The sequence below is a fragment of the Phasianus colchicus genome, chromosome 11 (assembly GCF_987193195.1).
Source record: "Phasianus colchicus chromosome 11, bPhaCol1.hap1.1, whole genome shotgun sequence".
NCBI classification, from domain to species: domain Eukaryota; kingdom Metazoa; phylum Chordata; class Aves; order Galliformes; family Phasianidae; genus Phasianus; species Phasianus colchicus.
The window spans coordinates 12,578,644-12,604,563 of NC_143446.1; the positions used below are offsets into that span (position 1 = coordinate 12,578,644).

General features: G+C 42.7%; 1 protein-coding gene across 3 annotated transcripts in view; it reads right to left on the minus strand.

Annotated features, from left to right (window-relative positions):
• Window positions 1-3,127: 3,127 nt before the first annotated feature.
• The window catches only part of ARIH2 (ariadne RBR E3 ubiquitin protein ligase 2), a 28,967-nt gene continuing 6,174 nt past the window's right edge, over window positions 3,128-25,920 (minus strand). For all 3 annotated transcript variants that reach the window (XM_090148304.1, XM_031606612.2, XM_031606619.2), the window contains 13 exons: window positions 16,061-16,128; window positions 14,640-14,703; window positions 12,486-12,633; window positions 11,672-11,793; window positions 10,685-10,794; window positions 9,823-9,940; window positions 8,421-8,471; window positions 8,305-8,326; window positions 6,657-6,808; window positions 5,432-5,575; window positions 5,024-5,092; window positions 3,996-4,079; window positions 3,128-3,529 (listed from right to left, as the gene is read on the minus strand). In XM_090148304.1, the coding sequence (XP_090004430.1) occupies window positions 3,458-3,529; window positions 3,996-4,079; window positions 5,024-5,092; window positions 5,432-5,575; window positions 6,657-6,808; window positions 8,305-8,326; window positions 8,421-8,471; window positions 9,823-9,940; window positions 10,685-10,794; window positions 11,672-11,793; window positions 12,486-12,630 (1,089 nt within the window). In that variant the 5' untranslated portion in view covers window positions 12,631-12,633; window positions 14,640-14,703; window positions 16,061-16,128 and the 3' untranslated portion in view covers window positions 3,128-3,457. The remainder of the gene's footprint in view (window positions 3,530-3,995; window positions 4,080-5,023; window positions 5,093-5,431; window positions 5,576-6,656; window positions 6,809-8,304; window positions 8,327-8,420; window positions 8,472-9,822; window positions 9,941-10,684; window positions 10,795-11,671; window positions 11,794-12,485; window positions 12,634-14,639; window positions 14,704-16,060; window positions 16,129-25,920) is intronic.

Genomic DNA, 25,920 nt, shown 5'->3' on the forward strand with positions numbered 1-25,920 from the left:
CCGGCAACCGTCTCCCAGGCGGTTTCCGCCGCCCCTGCCCCTATCCGGTGCCTGCAAAGAGAAGCGAGGAGGATACAGATTCGCGGCCCTCCTGCGGCGTGCGGGGGGGTACGCGGCAGCCCTCCTCCAGCACTGTCCCACGATCTCAACCGGAGTGGGGCGAGGACAGGAGCTCCCAGAACGAGTGCCTCATTTAAAAATAAAGTTCTATTTTTCACCTGCTTAAAAAGTCTAAAATTTAGAGTGCAAGGCTATAGTACAGAAACCTCCTGCTGCCTCCGGCCCTATGCGAGGACAGAGCAGCAGTCATGCAGTTTATATTATCAGTAAAAAAATTTTTGTTACAGTCTGGGAAGCCTGAGGACCATCAGAGGTGAGGCAGCCAACGCATAACACAAGCAAAGCTGAAATGAAGAGCACCAGATGCACGGATGGAGAGATGGCAGGCAGGCAGGGAGAGACGAATGCAAAAAGAAAAAGAAGAGCAAACATTCCACATCTGTAGCAGCAATGCATCAAAGGGAATTTTGTACCTCAGAGTGAATGGCTCCTGAGCCACTGAGCACCTATGGTCACATAACCCTGCTGACTCGAATAGGGCTGTGTACCCGTTACAGGGGAAAAAAAACTAGCCTTGTCTTTTGATACTGCAACTCCTTCCTGTTGTAGCCTTTCAAGCAGCGTCACTTTGCACAAAGAGCCAACACTCCCTGCGCTCTGCTGGAGTTTACAACTCTGCATGACATCGATACAGCAGTCACCCTGTCTGGGCTGCAACAGCAACAAAGTGCTGTTGTTTTCCCAAAGAGCATGGAAATGGGATTTGTGTGTGCAAACCAAGACAACCACCACCCTAAGAAAGGGCGTGATTTGTTTTAAAGCAAATAGAACTGCTGGCTAAAACTTGAGAAATTGTGAAAGAATTAAGGGGCACTCAGTGCAACATGTAGTACTGTTCCTCAGCCAAGCATCTCAGCAGTCTGTTCAGCACATTTGGCCACAGCTACATAGTCTAGTTTTTCTACAAACAAGGATTCATGGCAAAGCATTTTGTGGGGGCAACGGAGAGAGGCAAAGAGGAGGTGGAGAGAGACAAAACCCCATTCTAGTGTAGCTCAAAGCCTGGCAATTATGTAAGAAAAGTGAGACCTCTTCGGGATTAGGAAACACCGAGTATCTGTTCTGCAGAGAGACTGGGCATTATGCTAGTTACATTTAGACAACAAGAACACCAGCTTTTATCCCAAATTAGAACTTTGCACATTAAAATCTTCAAAGAACAGTTTAAACGTTGGCTCAGCATACTGCAAACCACTGGGTCTCAGCAAGCTCTCCCCTGAGCTATCCCTTGCCCTGTGTCGCAAATGTTGACAAGTATTTAGGAGGAGGAGAGAAAGGTACATTTGGCCAATCTCTGGAATATATTCTGAGCAGGGCACAAAGATGTCGCTGCTGGGAGCAGAGGAGGGAATGAATTCAGAAGGCAGTGGCTGGAGCAATCTACCCCCATGGCTTCAGCCTAGATGGGAGCCAAAAGAGCCAAAACAGCCCAGAGCAGAAACATAAGAGACCTCGTACAGGTGCTGCTTCTGTTCCTATCCCTGCTCCACTGCCAGCAGCTCTTTGGCAACATGTTCCTGAGGATACATCCTACAGCAGGGAAGGGAGATGGAAAGAGCAAGGCCTCTCAGATGGAAATTTTCCACCGTGAGCAAGCATGGCCACAGGATTAGCTTTGATGGCAGCTTTTCTCTTAAACCGAGCTTCTCTTGTTCAAGTCCATCTACCCAATTATACATGCTGCAAAAACTTGGCTCACGCATCTCAGGTACATGAAAAAGGCTCCAACAGCAGTTAGCTTATTTGGACATGCAGGAATTTAGTACTTTGTCCCCTTCAGTTTAATCTTTGTCAAGTGAAATTGTATAAAAGCAATACGCAGGGACACGTCAAAGGTTACGCTTCCATGTACAGCATGGAAGAGAATCCCACGAGTCCCCCACAGAAGTGATTTCCTCAAATCAGACACTCCAGCTTCACCTTCACTGGCTGTGTACAGCGTGTTCCTGGTGCAGGTGACATACATGCTTGTGAAATCTTAACATGTGGCCTGCTTCCTATAGCAAAGAGGCAAGCATCAGCATTTAAGTAACCTTTTTCATGTTAACCTCTACTAAGATGAACTAGGTTTTCATATTTTTATTTTAGTGTATATTTTACATTAGAAAAAAGAATGTTAATAAAAAAGTTCCACATGCTCCTAGCAATCAATTTTCTGATAAGTTCCCATCAGTATTGATACTAATATACAAATAAATTAATTTTGCAAGTTAATTTTCTGCCTGGCTTGGTGCAGGCTCTGCACAATCAGTGCATCTGTATCCTAGTGCCCATCCAACATGTGCCAGGGAGTGTGTTGTACATACTATTTGCTCCTCGTAAAGTAGCGGAGTTCAGTTTCACATCAATTAATGGGATCAAATTTTCTCAACCATGTCACCCAGCAGGCACAAATATTCTTTACCAGATTGCATGGCACTGTTATGACATGGATTGCTTCACTCTGCAAGAGCCCCAAGCTTTGATTAACATCTGTATGCTACAATTCCCTCATCACTCACTTTGGCAATACAACACCCTCCCCACAAAAACAAGTAAAGCAAAAAATCTATATGGAAGACCTAAAATTTATCAAATGCAGAATCTGACCTGCTTAGTGATAACCTGTTTTCTCCCCTACAATTCCTCTGCTTGTTTTCGTTTGTGTAGCAAGATTTTGCACAGCTGATTTTCAAGAAGAGATGTCACATGTAATCGGACTAAGTCACAGACACTGCTGGTACTGCCAGATCAGACACAGCAGCAGCCATTCTTAGCACCAGCCACTCTCCTCATGCAATGCCAATGCTACAATCTCCTGGTTGAAAGAGCATCAGGAAATCTAGGTGAGTTATTTTGCAACCTCCTTCAGTGCCTAGGAGGATTTTTGGTTCAGAGGAAGGAAGGAGGAGAGAGGGAAAAGCCCATTAAATTTACAAGCAGATTAAGGAAAAACACTCCACTGCCAATTTATTTTTAAAAAGGGTTGTGTGTTATTCTAAGGTTTGTCTGTATAATTGTACAACCGTTGAAAATTACATAAATTGTATTGATCTAATACTATTAACAGCCATTCAGAGAAAAACTCCCTCCCCTTCTGAAACCATTGAGGGCAGGAGGGAAATGTCCCAGGAAATACGCCAATCTGAACTCTGGCCTCTAGCATGGCGGAAACAAACAGAAAGATAAGAGAACAAACTGGACTAAGATGTGATGTTTGCATGTGTCTGACTTGCAAGGGGAGGGGTGGCTCTGTCCTTGGCCGTGTTCTCCCAGAGGCAGTGCCTGCTTATCCCGGTGAAGCTGCCATCACTTCACTTGCTGCTCTCACCCCTGCACTTTGTCATTTTCTCCTGTTTTATGTGTCATGGAAGTCTTTCAGCAGGGTCCTCCGTCTCTGCTCTGCTATGTGCATCTGATTCTCTAAGTCCTAGTAAAACAGAAGGCAGAAATAGTTAGTGTGAGATCCCCAGAGATGAGTTAATTTTTTTTTCTCAGGGATTCAAATAATCTGAGAATCACCAACCTTCATACTTCAAATATGCTCTGAATCACAAGATTGCAGACCTCATTTCTTTTAACATGGGCTCACTCTGCAGTTACCTGGCTCTCGCTTTATCTAAAAAGCTACATGCTTCAGGAACCCATACTTAACCAGAGGTCTATTATGGGCAGCTTCCTCCAAATCTTTCTTGGTTCTGTTTCCAGCCCTGCCTCCTCTCCCAAGCAGCAGTGAGCACTCAGCTTCCACAACATCCACCAGCAAGAGGAAGAAAAGTGAGATTTTGAATCCAGTATTTCAGCACTCTCACTTAACTCCTTAGCTCTCCCACAGTGGTGCTAAGCCTGATATTAACAAAATCTGGCCAGCGGGCTCAAGCAAGCGGAACACTCACCCCTCTGTCATAGCTGTCTGCTCGCTCCACCTTCCATGAGAGATTTTCAATTTCAGCCTCCAGCTGGGCCTGCTGGTATTCAAACTGCAAGCAGCAAAATTAGAGTTAGCATCAAGAAACTAGTTTAGTGGAACAGCTTCGTTCAACCTTCTACACTTGAGGAGCAAATAAATGTGTTCTGCTGACAGCAGTGCTGGAAGAGCAGGTTTGTCTCTCCTCCCCATCCATCTTTAGCTATACATGCCTTGCAGGAGGTTCCTAGTGTGAACACTCCCCAACCTGCATCACTCAAAGTTAATCATATCAGTTCAGAAACACTCGAAGTGACAAATATCTGCTAACTCAGCTCACTTTGCCAATAAGCAGGTCAGGAAATGCTTTTGTGAGCAGCTCTGCATGCAGAACAGAGGGACTGCTAACCACTGCAGGGAGCAGTAACTTGTTCCACCAGCACAGTCAGACAGAAAATAAAATGTGGCCAAAGCCTGAGAGAATACACATGCTATGGGAAGAAATTGGAGAACAGGTTTTACTTGACTACTGAGTCAAAGAATCAACATTCAATGAATTCAAGACTATTTTTGGACATATCCAGCCTGTAGAAAGTTCCAGCTTGCAAGGAACTTGCAGTAGGAATCAAAGGCAAAGCTACAATCTGATTCCAGGCTGGAAAAACTATGCTCCAGCAGCAATTTGTGGGAAATAGAGTCCACAGCACTGTGATAGTCCCACCAAAGAACAAACTCACATTTTCCAGCTTCAAAACTTTTTGGATAAAGTGCTTATTAGTTAAAATGCAGTGTTGCCAAAGGAAAATAACGATTGAGCAGCAGATCACTGTGAAGCAAAGAGGAAAAGTGCAAAAGCACACAATCTTGTCCTGCCCTTACCTCAAACTCAATACTTGTATTTCAGATGCACAAGCTCTGGAATTAAATAGGGATGCTTGGCTATTCATTCAGCCTAGCATGCTGCCAGCTAAACAGCCCCAGACAAAGAGTAAGTGAAAAAAGAGCGAAACACCTTACCAGTTTCTTCCTGGGACCAGACTCCATGTAGTAGGCATATGGATATGTGTACTGCAGAGTGTAACGACACTGTTGGGGTCCAGAGAGAAGAGAGAGAAAACAAGAAGAGTCTCAGGCTTTGAAGTCAGCACAGTCAGTTGCATAACCACTACAAAGAAGCTACTTTCTGATAAGGATGACTAGACATTTCATGGTGTAGCTCCTCTCATCATCCTTGGGAAAATTCAGTTATACTTTAACTTCTCAGAGGTCACTTCCAGGTGATTTTTGCCTAGTTCATGGCCTAGACTAGAGGTACAGTTTCACATACCCATAACCCCCAACTTCCCTTCCTCTCACTAGGTGCTGTGAAATTAGCATTCACGTGCATAGATTCTCTTCTCTGCTAAAGAAGCCACAGCTACCCACCTTTGCGAGTAGCTTTGCAGCATTTTGAAGGTATTGCCAGTCTATCCACGTTCCCAAGTTGTTCATAACTCTTTCCTGAATTTTCTCCTGGATTCGTTGGTATGTCTGTGCCTCCAGCTGCAAACTTTTATTGTGATTCTCCCACTGCAAAGGGTGGGGAGAAGGGAAAAGAAAAAATGGTATGAGACCAGAATACTTTGCTATAAAAGCACAAGCTCTTGCAAGCGGAAACTGAAGTGGGGCAGGAGTCCAGCAAGGTAAGACATGCTGTGGGAAAGAACAGCAAGGCAGCAGCTCCAATAGCAAGGAGTGGAAGCTGTATACAACAGACTGACAGCAGGAAAGAGCAAGAAGCAAACCCAGCTCCTCAGAGTAGGAATGCCCTCTGTTTGCACAAAGACTGTGTGTACAACAAGATAGATAGTAATGGTGATTCCTCTACTTAAACAATTTCTATAGAAAGGGCAAGAGTTGAAATTAACACTTAATGTGGGTTCAGTGAACTCCAACATCCACATGCACACTGTAAACATGACCATGTCCCAAAGCCTGTTTGTTCTAGTGAGCCAAGAATGAACACGTTTATTTTATCACAGGAGTTGGCTCATAGAATGAAAAAGAATAAATTCATTTTAACGGAGAAACAAGTGCACTGAAAGGCAGCAGCACTGTACCTCTATCACATTCTCCTCTAGAGATGCTGTTCTAGAAATACACTGTATGTCCAGGTGCTTTGAAACATCTGTGTGCATACAGATTATGTAATCACATTTTTTAAAAGTTGCACCCAATGCTCTGGGTCCTTTAGGAAAACTTTGCTACCGCCAATGGAATTTGAACATAACAGTTTGTTTATTCTTTGTCTCAGTGAAAATATGCTGCAAGTAACAAAAGTTCTGCAGTTCTGAAAGGAAATGATTGGAGTAATATTAATCTACTGCAGGCACTCAGCCTGCAGAAAAACAGTATAGTGGCACACAGGTAATACCAATATTCTCTAGCACGAGGAAACACAAGAGCAAGTATAATTTGCTCTAGGGATGACACTACTGGTCTGAACAGGACCCACAGGGCAGGACTTAGAGTAAGAAAGAACAGGGCCTGAAAATTCAGCACAGATTCTCTTTGGGCAGTTTCTTGCATGGAGATTGCTGGCAGTGACCTTTGCACCAGGCAGGGAGCATTAAAAAGCTACAGCAGCTCTGGCCAAAGAGATGTCTCCTACCCTCTCAAAATAGAACAAGTACTTCTTAAGGGCCTCCCTGGCCTGTGCTTGCTGACTCTGGTTTACAATATCAGGATTCTCTTTGTACCGACTGCATTCGTAGTACTCGCTGCCGTGAGTCTTCCAGTCTCCCAGACACATCCAGCAGAAGTCTGCAGAAAACAGTGAAATTCCACTATGATGCACAGAATAAAAAAAACATAAGTCTGAGAAAGAAAAGCTTCAGGAGACATAGCTCATCTGTTTTCATTATTTCTGCTAAGCCAAGAAACATATATTTTGTATCATCTTGCAAAATAGAACACAACATTGAGCCAAAAATACCAGCCTGTCTGGAAGATTTTCGTTGTACAGCCTCCTGTGCAACTGCACAAAGTAAACCTTGAAGTGCTGTATTCTGTACATCAAGACCAATGCACAGAACTTGTGCTCTGCACAGGCTGTCACTCCAGGTTAAAGAAGAGGAAGGCTATTGTCTTATTTGTGAATTGCATCCACCCCACTGCTGGCATACGGCACCATGAGAATCTCTGGTTGAATAAAATATGAACAATCAAATACAAGAGTGAATTAATTCATGCAAATAAAATCTGCCTTCAGCTCTCTCCAAGAGAAAACTACCTGGATGACTTCAAATATCAGTGGTCAATGACACTTCAAGTTAGGAGCCACTGAACTGGGAAGAAAGTGGAAGAAAGAGAACAATAGCAAAACCCACATAACAGTTTCCTGATTTCAGAGTGAGGCTGAGTGTTTTGCTGGAAAGGAAAAAAGATGGAGATTAAATTGCTAAAATAATAATCACTTTGTTTCACTCATTTTAAGGGACTGAAATTGGCATTTCCAGAGTTCACCAGCCTTCTTGAATGCTAGTCACCATGGTACCTTGGCACTTGCTTGCTCACTCTTGTCACAGAGCTCCATCAAATCACATCCAGTGCTGCTGAGGACCCCAAAGCAAAGGAAATGAGAGAGGACAGCAATCTTTAATCATCATCCAAATAAGGTTCTGATAATATAATATTTCCTAGCAGCACACTTAATATAGAGGGCCTGAACACAAACTATTTTGCTCCAAGGCAATAGGAATTACTTCTGCCATGAAAAGATCTACAGAAGAACAGGCTGTTGTTTTAGAGTAGCACACAATGGTCCAAAGACATTCTGGCTGCTCACTGCACAGGGTGGACTAAGAAGTCCAATAGAGAATGTTATGCAGAACAATTCACAGCTCCTGCAGTTTCATCTGGGTTGGGTCTCATTATTTCCATCAGTGATCAGAAGGACCTAAACTGATCTGAGAAGATAGCCAGTATCTTCAACTGATAATCAGATTTACAGGGAAAGCATTTCATGTTCTCCTCTGGAAAATGTTTTCCATTCTTGGTATTATGGCAGAGATGGAGATTTGCCTATACAATGGATGTCAGGGAGAAGGAGTTAAACTAGCACTGAATCAGAACCTAATCAAAATTACAGCCAGTGGGGGGAAAAAAAGGCTATCACAAATCTGTAATTTAATACCCTGTCCACATTTTATGAGGGGAAAAATATTGCAGTCAGCATTCACAATTCATCTTCATTATACACAAAAAGAGAACATCTCTAAAACACATTACTGAAAAAACTGTTTCCAAATTCTCCTTACCATGCTTGCATTTGGAGCATTGCTGAAAGAGAAGACAGGAGGCACTGGTTAGTGGAAAGTGGAAAAAAATTCTGCTTAGAGCAAGAAAGATCTTATGTGTTCAGGGAACAGCTCACCATGTGATTGCAGCCTCCATTCTTTTCAATACAGATATTGCACTTCGGACACTGGGGAAACATAAGCATTTGTTAGACCCAACTTTATCTCCAGCAGACTTGCTGCGAATGACAATGTTTGCATGACAATTCTACCTGTGTTCTTCATTTTATTTTTGTATGCATGTATGAAAATATTTAGAAAGGAGGCAGAAAGCCAGGGATGTTACACAGCAGCACCGGACTGCTTGCTCAAGAAAACAAGTTTGCTGCTGTTACACCTTGTAAAACTAAAAATCTCACCATGTTACCAATTAGCAGTTGATCAGGCACAGAGACATAAATGAGATCACATATGACAGTAGCTTCCACAGCTACTTTGACTACAAGATAACCAGCTCTGTATCCTGCCACTATCAGATGACAACTAGCAGAGGAGAATCTGTAGGATCACAGTGAGAGCTGCACACTGATTTGCTGCAGCAGTGGTTCTCTGATGCTCTTGAGTGATGAGTTCAGAACTTTGCTTTGGTTGCACAAGTACAAAGAAAGAAATGAGTTTTGTTGCTTCTTATAAATTTCAATGACAGTTAAAATGCATGCTGAATATAAAAGAGCCTGATATTTACAAAGATGCATAGCAGAAAGACTGTCATCACATGTTAACACCTCTCTAAAGAAAAAATGGTATTTAGGATCTCCAGTCTAAGTACTCACTTTCCTAGCACAACTGAAACTGGTGCCAGTTAGCACGGTCACTATTACTATTACTAAAAACAAATGCCAGTCAACTACTGTCCTACTGAAGTTGGGACACAAAATCCTCCAAAAGACATTAAAAACCCCAGTCTGCAAACAGCTAATCTAAAAGAAATACATCTGTGACCTTTAAAGATATTTTTACAGATAGAGTACACAATATGTAATAGTTTCTTTTTCTTGGGTTTAAATCTACCAGAAGTACTTCAAAATACAATTTATCAATTTCATCCACCCTCTTTTGTTGTTGCCAAATCATAACCTTATCTCCCCCACCCTCCCCCGTACAGATGTTGAGACTAGAGCACCTCTAGAGTTCACTAACTGCATTTACTACACCCTCTCCCCCCATTTGAAATACACCCTCGCTGTGTATTCCAAGCAGTCACAATTCTGCCTTTTGCCCGTGGGAGGGCAGCACAGCTAGTTTCCAAAGACATTCACACATGACCTGGAACAGGGACCAAGACCACCATCCTGTCCTTACTGCAGGAGGGCAGCTGGACCGTCTGCATTCCCAGTGCATTCAGTTGTGTTGTAACACAGTCCCCAGAGAGCTGTGAGGATTTATAGCCTATGAAAATGCTACATATATAAAGAATTGTATCCCGCTTCCCAGGTAGGACTAGAGGACGTGAAAAGACATGCCAGTACTTGTTCTTACATCTTTAGTGTGAGCACTGATGTAGTTGGCTGTTTCGGAGTCATCTGCACATTTGGTGAGCCATTTCCGGATGGTAGCACAGTCTGTGGGTGCGTGGTACATCTGCCGACACTTAAAGCTAAACAGGAAAAAAAAAAAAGACACGATACATCCATTTCCATAGCAATTACTCAAGAATTGAGGTATTCCTGATGACCAAAATCTGTGAAGCAGAGTAAGGGTAAGGGATGCCAGTGTATTCACAGTGTATTAGCAGAATGCAAAAATGAAGGCTGAGGGCTGCATAGTGAGAGCTCTAATAAACCACCACTCTCGTGTGCAGAAATCAGCATCAGGATGGATGAAGGGGCCTCCTCTGACATAAACGTGACCAAAGACACTTGAAAGCCAACAAGGAACATTAATGTTTCTATTTAGTCAAAATTTATTCTCACACTAGCCTCCAAATACACCAGATACTCTGGTAACCAAATACTTGTAAAAAACCTAAAACCACCAGACCAGCAGATAACTTAAAGGTCTCTACATCCATTACCAGAATCTCTACCACTCGCTCTGGCTTTACCCGAATTTGTAACCTAGCCAACAAAGGACAAAAGATTTTCAACTCCTTCATTACTCAAGATTGGTGTTGCCTGATTGTCGTAACACCCAACTCCCACGGAGTTTTGGGAGCAAGGGGAAGGCTGACCACCTGCAGAAGTCAGACACTACGTGTCCAGTTACTCAAGTTAACTCAGGTTACAAACAACTTTAGCAAAGCATTTGAGATGCTTTCACACACTGAAACTATTGGCAAGCAAACGGAGTAGCTCTGAGGACAGCAATTTCCCTGTGATCTTTAACCTTTTCTGTTTCTTACCAGAAGACCTCATTGCAACGATTGCACTGCACTCGCCGGGCTTTTGGCTCCTGTACCTGTATGACCATAGGGCAATCTGCACCAGGACACAGCTGCAGCTGGTAATGGCTCTGTGAACACACCAATGTGGTAAAATCAGCAAAGGGTGCAGAAGAGCATTTACCTGGTCAATCTAGTTACTCCTATCCATAAAAACACACAAGACAGCGTTTTCTTATTGCAAAAGATATTGAAAACTGTTACTAGATCTTGGCTAACAGAGCAGCTGAACCTTTCCCACATTAGGAAGCTACTTATCACAACAGGGAGTTCAAACGGAGGACTATAGACCAAGTAAGCACAGCAACACATGTGGCAGTGAGCCCACGAAGACACTGAACACTTTTACTCTATTTGAGCTCTTTCCCCACGCTTATTTTATAACCTAGAATGTACTCAGTTGCTTTTCAGTTGCTCAGTGGTGGCTGTTTCCTTCTACATATTAAAGAGAGGAGACACTGTTCATACTGTGCCCCTGTTTCTTTTAGTCACCCGAATACTTTCTACAAATTTAATCTTATATGTCTGCCTTAATTTCAATAAATCTCTAATGAAATGTTATTAAGCAAACCAATCCAGTTGGGCTTCACTGCAGTGAGAGACTTATTTGCCAGAACCTAAAAAATCTACATAAAAGTAAGGAGGACATCAAAACTCAGACTGAAGTTCGAGATTCTCAGCTGAAACATTCTGAGAATTCTACTTCAGGAAAAGAGTCAAGCACCAGCCAATGAGTTCCTGGGTGACCTTACAGAAGAATTTACTTTGGCAACCTGCTAGAGCATTTCGCCAGGGAGGCTGCCCTACAGAAGCAGCCACATCATGCTTATGAAGAATTTTATTGTAGTCACTGCATCTCTAATCAGAGATGCAAGACACTTCAAACAAGATTTCTACAAGTCATTGGTGAATCGATCCAGGATATTTTAAATCTGAAAAAGACAGTACCTCCACATAGTCCCTGAAGAGGTAGCGCCTGTATTTGTCTTTCAGCTCTTCACTAGGCAGCAATGGAAAAACAAAGTCTTCTGGTGTCCGAAGTAGGCAGTCCTGAGCCATGCAGGAGACCCCTGAGAAAAGAAGGCAACATTTCAGCACAGTGCAATGTGTACTAAATAGCAGAGACACAGAGATAGCATTCAACACTGTTTCCTAGGTGCCATCTGTTGTTGTAGTAAGAGGGACACAACTGTGGAACAGATCAATCGAATGTATTAGGGCTGCTGAAAAGTTGAAGCCCAACTGTCTTTACTGAAAGATGATAGGGCACAAATGTGTTCAGGAGCAGTAAGTGTTTCAACCAGGATTCAGCTGCATGTTACTGTCATATCAGCAAGAATAACAGGCCAGGAGAAGCCCAAACCAAGCCTGGCAACTACAGGCTTCTGCTCAACACAAATGGAACAGGTGTTTGTATCCACAAGAATTTCCAGGGTAACAAAACAACGCATCATAGAGATGCAATCTCAAAATACAGCAGATTTCTGACTTCTAATTTGTTACAGTCATGCTCTTGAGATCAGAAGAGGGAGAAGAGCAGCAAATGGATCTGTAGAATTGCAGGTTTTGTTAGGCAGAAGTAGGCCTTTCCAAGCAGTATGCCAACACCAACTAGGGATTCAGGTAAAACAGCTAGTTAAATTTATCGCAAATATCCATTCCATGCCCATTTTCTCATTACTGAGAAACAATTCAGACAATTACATGCAGATCAACCAAGATGTCAAACACAGATCCACTACCAAACCTGCCTCGAACTTACCAACTCCAACACCATCCTTGACAAGCACGGTACAATGCTGCTCCCAGCAGCTGCGACAGAACTGGTGCTGACAAGCCAGAGAAAGCAAGTTCTCCTTCCGGACAAACTGCATGCACACCGCGCAGTGATGGGAGGAATGTACCATTGCCTGGGAGAGATAAATCAGCATTACAGTGAAATCAACTGCAGCTCTGAGTATTCTCACCTCATCCACAGTTATCTGCAGCACTTTCCTTGTGACAACAGTCTCAGATGAGCTCTAAGCCAGAACAGGCTCCTGAGTGACCCCAATATCAGCCCTTCTCATGAACCTCTTCAAGCTCATGAAGCACAACAGATGAACAGTCACTGAATAGCTCCTGTCTTTCATCTAGTGCTACCCAAAGTTTACCTTTGTTTTTCTAGTTCTATCATCTTCCTTGTTTGAAAAATGAGTAAATACATCATTGTGTATGTCCTTTTTGTTCAGTTCTTTCCTGAATTTACTGGGATTTGTTGTTAGCTGGGTCAGACTCAATAGCTGTTCCAGAGGCCTGGGAGAGCAGCTATAGCTGGAAGCAGGCTTAGCACTGTCTTTTTACTTGATTGTAATTTTGGGTATCATATTGGAGACACAAATGAAGGTATTGCATGCTGAATGTTTATAAAGAGAAAAGGCTGTTTATGGACCATCAGAAAGTTCAGGGACTTTCTTGCTTCACTTAACTTCTGCCTATACTACACTTGGCAGAATAGGCCTCATCTCTTCAGCTGAAAAAGATGCAAGGGTTTGTTTCAAGTTGGACACAATTCCGTTACTCTTTCACTGGGAAGCTCTCTGGTCTCCCTGTGGATAGTGTAGAACTAACCCCCAGAAAACAGACAGAGCCTCTCACACATTTTGGCTCATCCTTGGGACCTGAAAGACTATGTCTAGCACAGCATTACAAAAAGTGAGGTTCTACAATGCTATTAGCAGGAGCTTGAGCTCCCCTTCCCCTTTCCCCTTCCACAGATCACTTTTCATCTACTTAAATGTGTGTTACTCTTTGAAAAGCTAGTGAAACAGCAGTGAGCTTCCATGAGTAGCTCTCTGCATCAGGGATGCAGCAGCATCAGCACCCACCCAGCCACATGACCAGTAAAGCTTGTTTTGTAGCATGACCACATGAAAAAGAAATAGAGCAAGCAGACCAAAACAAGATTTATCAAGTTGGCAACCGTGTTGATTGGCCAGATCAACTGCTCAACTTGAATAGCAAGCACACTACCTCAAAACTTTGAAAGCTGTCTCTCCGAGCTTACCACGATAGTTTCTCTCTACAAGGCCAGATGCTCTATAATATGAGCACACACCCAAAGAACTCCCCAGAAATTTCAGTATTTTGCATTAGGAGCTGAACCACAGAGCAACTTGCCATAGCACGTACAAATAGATCTTAATGTATTGCCTATCAAACCAAATTCACCAAACTTAAATTAAACTGTAACTTCATTCCTCCAAAAATGAAATCACCATTGCAATGAGGAGTACTTAAATGACAAATGATTCAGACAAATCTCAAAATATACGTACTCCTTTTAGGTATGTCAAATAACAAAGTTTTTTTTCTGGACTCCAGGCAGATAATTTGAGTCCATGAAGCTTACCACTGCCAGCTGCATTAGTGTTTGACTCTATGTTAGTTACAAGTCAGCTCAGATGCCAAAGCAGGCTCTCAGGTCCTTAAAAACCCCTCTTTTCCGCAGCCCAAATTGTGTTTCTCAGATGTAACATTTTATCACTCAAAATGCAACACATTGTAATGTGTTCCTGGAGTACTGGACCACACTCTGGGAACGAATTCTGTAAACAAGTAACAGAACAGTTCTATTTAAAGGAAAAAAAAAAAAGTATCCAAGGACCCCGCAGCCCCAGCTGCAAAAGGCAAGCTGCTGGTTCAAGTATTGCTACTGCTCACCTCAGCCAGAACACCGCTGGGAGATCTGGCTTAAGCATTCCTAAGCAGAGCATTACCCTTTAAAAAGTCAACCCCAGAGCAGATTCAGGGTGTAGGATCTTGAGTTTGCAAAGAGTTAACATGGGACAGACCCGTCAGTAATGCAGCCCTCTAATGAGGTGGGTCAGAGGTTTCTCTGCCAAGGGGAACAGACCCAAATAGTTAGCATACTTACATGTTTGGATGAGGTGGGCTGAACTCGTGCTTCTACTAGCAACTGGGCAGCATTTGACTTGTGCCTGAAAAGACAATTAAAAGAATGACCAAATCCACTTCTGAATATATTTTGCATTGTTCCATGACCATGATAGCATGGTCTGGTGAGGCTCCTGCCTGTCTCCTATTCCTTTGCAAAATCAAGCTATCATGCGTAGGTCTCACTTTGGCTCCTGTCTGCTATATAGCTGAATATTTACTTTACAGATTATCACCTTTTAGGCATATGAAGCTGTCTGTCAGCAGCCTTAAACACATCTTGCTGTTTGTGACTGCTATCACAGAGCAATCTCCAGTTAAAAAAAAAAACAAAAAACCATCAGTGAATTCAAGGATACAAAGCTGCATCAGAGGTATGACTAGGCTGTAATTTGATAATGCTACTTCATACCAAGACAGAAGTTTGAGGACCAGATCAACAGGAGAACAACTTGCAAAGTCACTGCTGAAGAAATAAGCCCTTCCCTGTGCTTTCTCCTGACTAAATCCTGTTAGCCAACCTGCAGAATCACCCTGACTGCTGTGCGGGAATCTCACTCTCCACACTCCCCAGAGAAAAGCTCTCACAGGATGCATAGCAACAGACAACTCAGTTACCAGAGATGCTGCAACAGTATCCATACATGAGATGCATTTCCCATATGTTCTCTGGATGAAGTTGGTGGCTAACTGGGCCAAAAATGGCACAGCAGAATGAGTCAGCCTGATGTGCTCTCTATTTTCAGACAATGTTCAGCTCTGAGCCAGTACTTTCAGGAGGAGCTGCCAGACAGCAGTGCCTCCTGACACACTTCCCATGTAAATCTGGGCAGTCTGAACTCTCCTTTTGAAATCAGCTAGAGGACTTCACTGCAGTGTGATGCTGCCCAAGCAACAAAGGGATTGCACTCAGCAGTTCTCTCACAGCATCTGCTCCTGCTCTCCAAACGCTAGTGATGTTTTTTTTCAGCTTGGAAAAAAAACCATCACTTACGTTCAGAAGGAACAAAAACCTCAAAGCAAATGTATTAATAAACTGTACACTCAGTCCTGCTTTATGATTTACAGATCATATGTTCAAAACAGACCATATGTTATCTCTATATTTTCTAAATAAATATAGCAGCACTCTCAGTCTTGTTGTTTAAGCTCAGCATATCAGTGGAGTTTCCAGCATGTCAATAATTCCTTGGACTGAAAGACATTTGCTGACACTGCCCCCTCCTTATTCACAAATTCTGTGCAGGCAGCACAGCAAACAGCATTTCTCCTCTGCTCCCTGACTTGCCCATGCGTCCTGCTTTCAGGTTCAAAGACACTTGTCAAAATACACTACAGGAACCCTAAGCATTCTTTCAGAGAGGGAAAAGCACGAAGCACAGAATAAATAAGGTTACTTACCTTTCCAAAATCTCTGAGATTTGCCAGTGGAAACTAACTAACACAAGCTTTGCAACAGCATGCGATACCTAGGAGAAAAAACAAAAAGTGAAGCATATTTTGAGGACAAACTTTTGTGCATTAAGGCTTTTTCTTGTAAGACTAACAAAATGTGCAGACAGCAAATCAGTGATACTCAATTCCCATTAAACTAGCAGACATAATTTTTACAGCCAGTGTACCTGCGGTGTACAAGTTGGAACGAAGCACAGATGTACCTAAAGTAACTCACACACTTAGCCACAACAGCACCAGAAGAAAGGAATCAAGAAAAGGCAGGATGAACTGAATAGCTGCCCTGGCTGCAGCCATCCCTCGACAGGACCAGGCCAGCTGGGATCAGGTCCTCGCTCAGCACAGTGCAGCTGACACTGCTCTCAGAGCTGGGGAACAGCAACAAGCTGCAAGCATGCATGTGCTGTGATAGCGATGGGAAAAAAGTTCTCTCTCTCTCTACACAATCTTTTTTTTTCCCCAAACTTTCATTGTAGAAGTTGTTACACACAAGGACAAGGAAGATGGAAACATCCTCTGGCAGGGACTATTGTCATGCAGACTGGCTTACATTGCACAGGCTCCTGGCAAGCATTAGCACAGATCGTGCCAGCCAGAAGCACCTGAGCATTCTGAAATACTGCAACACAACATGAGAAGTCATGTTACAATGGTACAAGTGAACAAGTTCTCCTTTGGTTCTATGTATTAGCTGATTTCAGAAGAAAATTGGCTTTTGGACTCTTTGTGCTTCAATGACCCTCCTAGAGCTCTGCTTCCCCTGCTCTGAGACAAGCTGTCACCACAGCATCCATCTGCTGCACATACAGAAAATACCACTTCTTCTGTCCCAGCTGCAGGAAGAGATTTTTTTTATTTTTATTTTTTGACAAGCTGTCAGTCCCAATCACCAGCTGAGAAGCCATAAGCCATCTTGAATCCCACTGCAGGTGAATCGTGGAATCTGACATGTTTGTAACACAGCCACACAACGACTCCTGCACAGCTCCGGAAGGAAAACAAGCTGTGCTCACTCCTATAAAACAGGCTCTGCTCACCTACTGCAACATATCCATTACCCTTCTAAAACCAGCCCATCGAAGAGGTGCATTTCACAGCACAACACAACTGACCTATTCCTGCCATCAGATATGGCCATGACCCTGCACTGGCATCTGTCAATGTCAGAAGGCTGGAGGGAGAGCGTCCTGAGGAGGCAGCTGGGTGCTGTTGTGAGGAGAGTGGGGCAGCCAGGCACCTTTCTGCAGCCAGCAGGCTAGCCCTGCTCAGTGGAAAGCATCAGCAATGTGGTCTCTACAAGACAGGCTTCCTACAAATGCAAACCACATGCTAATGAATCACTCCCTAATGGTAACTAAATTGTTTCCCAGTAGCAGTAAGAACAACCATCCTGACAAAAGCAAACAAACAAATAAGAACACCAGACTTAAATGGGAAGTTCATCTGTAACACATGAGAATGGGTACTCTTCAGTTGCATTTTCACAGCCTGAGGTACATCATCACAACCCCATGAAAAACGTACAGAGCTGTTTCTTCCCAGAAGATATGGTAATTAACAAGTCCTTCCGAGAATGAGAGATTATAAATACAAACACTAGCATTCACTCCTTACATCTAACAAACTAGCCTAACAATGAAATTTGATTCAAAATTGTTCAGCAAGACACAGAATTAATGTTCTAGAAGGATGCCAGGTTAACAGATCCAGAGGCAGTCTATCTCTGAAGAAACTCAAAATCAAGAGCAAGGATTCTGCAAAGCTATTTCTTTTTGTTCTACAACATGTTTCAGAGAAGTCCTATCACAAAGAAATTCTCTTTTGGCCCTGTCTGTGAACCCACCTCCTCCCAGCAGCCAAAGTCTGCTCCCCAACCATGCATACATTTGTTCTTGGTAGGGGACAAAGAATAAAGCTTCTGTGACCATTCCAAATTTGCTCTACAATTTGCCCTGATGGGACCAGCTGTAATGCTCATTTTATTGCTTGCATCATAAAAGCACCCAAGAACAAAAGTCATGTTTGTGATATGTGTCCAGTTTCACAAAAGCCCCAGCACACAGGATTTTGGTACTTTCCCTCTGAAGCACACGAGGTCTTGCAAACAGTAAGTCCCAGAGCCACTCTGACTGGCATGGAAGGACTTGTTCTTACACACTACAGACAGATGGAAGAGGAACAGGTAACGTATGAGGTTGGGCTCTGCCTGTTGATTACAGCAGGTGGAGTCTCACCACAAAACAGCCCACGTCCTGCTCACCAACAAGACTGGTAATTCAGACTGCAGATGTGGGAACCACTGGGTGCCAACAGTACTGGAGAAACTGAGGAAATCAAGCATAAGAAAAGTAGGGGTTTTTTTTTACAACAAAGATCTCCTGGACAGAAGTTTTATACAATGAAAGACCTCAAACTTATAAAACAATTCAGAAAGAGCTGTGATCCCCTATTAGCAGCTGGGTGACACAAGAGTTTTACATTATCCAAGAACAGTAATGCCTCATCTCAGACATAAAACAAATTGAAAAAGTTATCTTTGAAACACTGCCACTTTGTTCACACTTCTCTACTCTCTTTTCAGAAGACACAAAAAAGCTGTGGGATGGCCCACTCAGTGTTCTGCTGGCAGCAGGCCATTACAGAAAAGCACTTCTATGGACCATGGTGTAGAAAGCAATGCATTCTAGATGCTGCACTTCTATTTTAGCTTTTGTCGGTGATAGCAGAACTGTGCCAATGCTTCTGCTTAACTTAAATACTCCAGAGAATTTTGAAATCAGAACAATAATCATGCTGTTTTTATTTAGAATCATGTAATTATATAACCTTTCACATTTGCTAAGACCTTCAAGATACCAAGCCCCATCACTGCCCCACACCCCCCTAGTGCCACATCCACACAGCTATGAAGCACCTCCTGCCATGAGGACTCCACCACTTCCCTGGGCAGCACGTTCCAATGCTTGACCACAATCTCGAAGAAGAGAAATTATCCTCCCATCATTCAGCATTTCCCCATTTTCTCACTATTACAGATAGCAAGCTGAACACAGATCAGCTCAGACAAAAACTGAACTTGGAGAAAATTCAAGACCAGGCTTCTTTCTCCGCATCCAAGGTGGGCAGAAATTTGAAACAGACTGGCTGGGAAGCACACCATCCAGTTTCACCTTCCAAGAGGAACGTGGTCACTTCAGAAGCCTCTTCCATCAGCTTAAATCTGTCATCCTAGTGACAGAGGATTGCTGGTTGTCAGAAATGGGCTAAACATGACCAATGCTCATGCTTAGCACTGCAATGAAAAAGCAGCACAGTGTCAATAATGATAGGAAGAGTGCCAAGAGGAAACTGCTCTGCCTTAAGGGGAAGTCTTCCAGAGTTATAAAAGAAGTCAGAGAAATTTACCTTGTGCTGGATAAAATTAGATTCTGAAGGTAGAACAAAGAAGAAACATCATCACGTTAAACACGTCTATTTGTGTTTTTTTTGAAGTAGAGAATAGTGATTTTTCTGTCTCAAGGATAACCTCCTGGGGTCTCCATTCTCCAAGATAAGCAAAATTCTTACACTTCAGAAGTATGAGAAACAGCATAGCACTCTTGGACAAGACAACATCAAAAGGATTTGCAAAGAAGCTCTGCAGGTACCTTGCTGGGTCTGGAAAGCACAAAGACAACTACGCCTCAACTTGCTTCCCTGATAAGCTATGTTATTTGAAGAGCTGAAGTTTCATCTCTCTACAGAAGAAAAGCTTTTCAACCACGCCACTTTGACAGTCACTCATTCAGACAGAAATGTTTCCTAAAAGCTAAAAAAAACACCATCTTTTGTAGAGCTTATATCCTACAGAAATCACTCACGCATATTGATGTAGCATGCATATCTTATGAGCTCATTTCACTTTTCTCTAAGGAATGGCCTATTTTTTTAATTTTTTATTTTATTTTATTTGGAGGTCTGTTTCAACCCACACTTCTGCAGAGATCTGGTATCAGGAACTTTAAAACAAAAAAAATTCTCACATGATTCTCATAGAGAGTCATGTCAGAACGAGTTGGTGGTACGATGAGCTGCTGGAGCTGACACCCCCTGGCTTCGCATCAGGCTGACAGTTCATGTTAAACCAGGGCTGCACTGAAATGCCTGGCCATGATGAACACCACCTCGGCATAAAGAAATGCTATTTCTATTTCTCATGTTTCCCCTTGCCAAAGGTTTTTATACAAATACAGCTAAGCAAATAGGATTAATCTTGAGCGGCATTTCTTCTAATCCAGAAATAGTTTTCTGTTAGGTCTACAAGAAAAGGAAGAAATTACGAAAATATTAGTTTGTGTGTTGCATCAGAACTTCTAAAAGCACACTCAAGTCTACAGAAAAGTGAGAACAGAGCAAGAGCTTCTGAAATTGTTGCTGTTGGTGAGCAGATGGGGAAAAAGAGAGGAAACTCAGCTGAGCTGACAGGGAGGAGAACAGTAACACCTCAGAAAGAAACTGTACTTTGAATGGAATATTGTTGAAGAAAAAAATACCTTCATACTTAATGATACTGAAGCAAAGAAAGTGACCCACAAAATGGAAAAAGTACTACTTGACACTCATTCCTCGTGTGGAAAGGAGATCTGACTCCCTTCATGCTGAGCTGGAAAAATCTGTTTGACTGCCCTGTTTTTATTGGAGGATTTCTCAGAAAACTGCAGAACTATTAGGAATCAAGAAGAAACAAAAAGGGCCAACCAAAAAGCTTTCCTTTAGACCACATTTTCATCTTTGCTTTATCTAATGCTCTTTAAAGCAGGCTTCCAACACACAATCCTGGTAGGAAAGTCTCAAGGCTGCAGGGCTTGGGCTGCCACAGCCACCAGCTGCTGTAAGCACTTGATGTGTTCAAAGGCTTGTAGCAAAGTCCCTTCTCACCATCACAGGTTTCTGGCATTAGAACGCTGCTTTCAAAACAGAACTCAAATTAATACACAGGAAAAAAGACAAAGTTACAACAAAACAATTGTTTACCCTGCCCAAAGATTTGCGTGTTCAGTCATGGTTAAAAAACATGAGAAAAAGTCATTTCTCTTCAAATATCACTCACAGCATTGCTTAGAATTTGTCTGACATTTCAGTCCCTCTGCTGACCGCAGATGGCAGGCTGCACTGGTGGAAGAGATGCAATTTGGAGACCCGGGCAGCACGGTACCACGGGGCGGTCCTGATGCACAGCAATGCACCAGCCCTGCTTCACTGCAGGTCTGAGTCTCACCTGCAGGCATACAGAGACCTGGTGCCAGCCCACACCACTGCAGTCATGTTCAGGAGGCAGAGAGCAGTTTGGGAATGAGAAATACCACCAGTGCTACTGCATAGGGTTCACGACGCTGTCAGTGCACGACATACTGAAGAGAAGAGATCTCAGGTTAAACTCCAAGTCCTGCTCCACATAACACATGGCTCTAATCCATCTGTTCTCCTATGGACGACAGCGAGAATTTCAGCTGCCAGCAAGTGGGATCAGTAGGACTCAGCTAGGAAATCTCTACATACGTATTTCTCAAGCTGTTAGGCTATTCTTCCTGAGGAGATTCAGAAGTAAATTAAAGAAAAGATTTAAGCAAGACAGCATGCCAGAAGGCATTATTACAAAATAGCTACGAGATTTCTTTGAAAGATTTAGAGTGAAGGAAATGTAGCAAGTAAGCTATAAGACAGCACATGAGGTTCAGATTGACACAAGACTCCCAGCTGCACTCACTGCAGTCTCTCTTTCCAGGCAAAGCCCCAGCAACGTGCCACACCACGCACCCACCTCAGCCCTTGTCTGGGGGCTTTCCAGCAAAATACAGGAGGAGTGGGAAATCCTTTCTGGCCACACAGAACGCACAAGTAATAACCTGAATCCACACACAAGCTTGAGCAGTGGCTGAGAGGTCTCTGCCCAGAGAGGCTGTGGATGCCCCATCCCTGGAGGTGTTCAAGGCCAGATTGGATGGGGCCCTGGGCAGCCTGGTCTAGCATTAGGTGGGATGGTTGGAGGCCCTGCATGTTGCAGGGGGGTTGGAGATTCATGATCCTTAAGGTCCCTTCCAACCCTGGCAATTCTGTGATTCTGTGGGCATGGCCCGTGGGGCAGCTCACTCAAGCTGTACTGTGCCCTGGTGTGTGCACACAGACACAGCAGCACACACATGGTGAGAACATGGAGGGGTAACTGGAGTAAGCCTGGTTGGGCTCCAAGTAACACGGCCCTCTATGGACTAATGCTAGTTTCCAAGGGCATTTCTTTTCTTTTGCTATAAGATGAAGAAGAGGAACATCTGCTTTGTGAAACTGTTTCATGGTACACAAACTGGCTCATTTCTACCCTGCCATCTGTAATAGCCACAGCACACAGATTTGGCAATGAACTGAGCTGCATTGTGCCACTCCTTGCAATCAAATTGTCCAGCTGGAAGATTGCAACATGAAGTAGTTACTGAAATGTTGTTTAGACATACTTAGTGACTCTACCTCCCACCAAGATCAGACTCACTAGCAGCTGTGTGGAGCTTTCCTGCTCCCTGCAGCGCCATGCAGGCTGTAAGACACTCTTTACGTGTGAATCACAAAGAAACAGGAGGGCTATAATCACCATCCATGTTTTCAGCTCATTTTTCCAATCAAGTTGAGAATTTTAGCACATCTAAGGAACAGGGAACAGAACTAATTTCTCTCCCCAAAGGACTGCATAAAGTTGTGACAGCTCCAGGCACTCCAGCTCCCCTTATCTTGCCAACCAGAAGCCTAAGAAAACTTACTGTGCTTTTAAAAAAAAACTGCTTGGGCGTAAAAATAAAGTACACACTGAGGAGAGTTACCAACATCTTCACAACCTCTTGATGTTTACTACATTACTAAAACACAGGCATTGTGAATCTGACAGCTAATAACACAGCTTTTGTACAGCAGAACTTCCAGGATCTTTCTGGGAACAGAAAGCAGTACAGAAGACAGAAACACTTCTCAGCCATGTGTTCCTCGGGGTTAACACCCCACATAACATTCTCTAGATATCAAAACACAGAATATAGTACAGGCAGAAGCCCAGCTAATCTAGGCCTTATCAGGACTCATACAAAGCATCTTATCTTTGCCACACACCACCCCATGGCTTTCGTGAAGAAGTCACATTTGCCTGCCTGGATCTACCACTGAAAATATTTAAATATTGACTAACTTTTCTACTTGTATATATTAATATTTATCAATTTTGGTCAACCCCACATCTCCTTAGGTTCTTAAGAGCATTAACCGAACATGTATTTTCTGTTCCTATGAGCATACATTTGAATATCTCAGCTTTAGTACATCTCATGTACTTAGGTAGGGCTTGGTCTCTTGTGATTGCCATTTTACATTGCATATTAAGTTCCATTAAGTCATTATGGTGTCAAAAACGACAACTCCACAACATCACAGGCTGTCTCAGATGAGCAGCCTGCACAGCACACACAGCTCTGGTTCACACCGTGACACAGGGAGGCAGAAATTACTCATCTGACATCTTGCTCTTCCCAGACTTTTTGCAATCACATCACACAGGCATTCAGAGAGTGCCAGCTCCTCTGGGTAGAGCTGCTCCACCGCCTGCCAATCTGCACGCACATGACTCTGGTTCTGCTAAAGATGGTATTTGAGAGGGACGGCTGCCAGCAGCTCTACAAACTAACTGTTCGGTGTCAGCACAATCTGAGCGCGTGGAAGAGTTTGAAAGGACTGTTTTTATGAGCAAATGCTAATTTGGTTGTATTAAAAAAGTACAACATCAGTAAGGTGAGCGAGAACATGCAGAAAGGCAAGTTTAATGCTGAAAGATCAGCAGTGATAACACAGATTAGTAGATCCAGTGCTGTGTCATGACATGGAATACTTTTTTTCTATTTGTCAGTTTTATTCTTTAGAGGACATGGTTCAAACAAATGCCTCAGAAGCGTTTACTTTGAGAATCAAGGGAAATAAGCTTTTTGCTGCCTGATAAATATTAACATATTATCCACACTAATTAACTGAAAATGTTAAGTTCCTCAGTTTTACAGTTCCTTCATTTTAGTGGAAAGACAACGTCAGTATCAACTGCCTGTAAAACAACACTACTCTCTTTCAATGTGCAAAGGTATCTTAGCCTCCTCGTGGCTGACAACCAGCTTCTAAAAGCTCCTGAAGTCAAAGTAACTTTTTTTTTTCATAAGCTGTAATAACAATTGCATTACCTGGTGATTTAGATGACCACTATGAAGAAGCTGGTAGAAAAAAAAACAACAGAAAGATTCATTTAATCACTGAAACAGAAAAACTACTGCCAGTTATCTGGAACATCACAGAAATTCCAGGCTTGTACAAAGACTCTCAGCAGCACCAGGGAGTGTCATTCACCAACAAAAACAATATGACATCATCACACATTTATCTGCTTGCCAGCGATGGGGTCAACTTTGTTTGTACAACAGTTGAGTATCGTATCATTCGTGTGCATCTCCTGATTTCTGCCACTCTAGAACCCATAATCACTTCATGTGGATGTGACAGAGTTGTCTTCAAAAGAGGATTACTACTATCCAACGTTAAGTTTTATTTTTTGAAAGATACTGGATTTTATAAATATATCTACTTCTTAAAAAGGACTGCTACGAATTCCTTTGCTGGTCTGCAGGCAGTAGATGTTGTGCTTTCAAAAGCACTGTCCTCAACAGGTGCTATTATTGGATTATCTGACCTTGTGGGGAACTGACACAGGCCTTCCTGCTTTCATTCACAGGCTTTTGGTCAGAGAACCAATTTTGGATACTATTACTTTGAGATTTCTTCAAGCATGGCTCAGCAAATACTCTATTCTAATTTACTCAGGTTATTAATTGAATCCCCCACAAACAGATCTGATTCAACAGCACTCCCCAAGGAGAAAACATTTTCTCTCTTTTCCTTAAAAAGTGAGGACCTGCTCATAGTTCTCCCTGAAATGAACCTAAAAAGAAATTTTTAAACACATCAGAGTATTCACAATTGACCTGCCAATGCCAGGGTTAGCTTCATTAAAAGCAAGAACAAGTTATGCTGTAATACACAAGGAGTGAAAAAAGGGTAGTCATGCAGGTTTCCAAGGAAGAACACCCTTTAGCTCTATGCTTTAAGAAAACAAGACTTTGACAGAGCCAACCTATAACAGCTGAACAAAGGAATTTAAAAAAATCTGAGCGTTAATGAGCAGAGTAAGTGAAATACTTCTTAGATAATTGTTAGCTAATAACAGTAGAGATTCCATGTAAGAGAGTGTAAAGCTCTGAATACCTGTTTTTGGTCTTAGAGCATAGACAAAATGCCATGGAGGAAACACACAAGTCCCTTCAGTTTAACCTTCAGAACATGAATCATCTAATGGCAGTATATAACAGCAGAACATTCAAGCACGACTTTGAGCTCATTCATGGTATTCATTTGTTTCTTTGCTTTAGGGAATTGTATTAGTCTAAACATTTCTTGGGATAACAAGCTGTTCCAATTCCACGAAACAAATTGCCTTCAACTCTGCTCCTCCAGAACAGTCTTTAGTTTACCTTTTTCTTTTCCTGACAGGGGTGAGCACTCTGTATAGTATAAGCTAATGCTGTATTAGAATAAGCTAATGCTGAAAAGCAGTACGTAACCACTAGACACAGTGTACAACCCTGGAAAAAAAAAGGAGACAAAATCATCACAGTTAAGCATGGCGCTCCAGAAGAACAATCACAAATACACAAAAAATCCCTAATGTATTATGAATGATAGTATTCAAAAAGAAA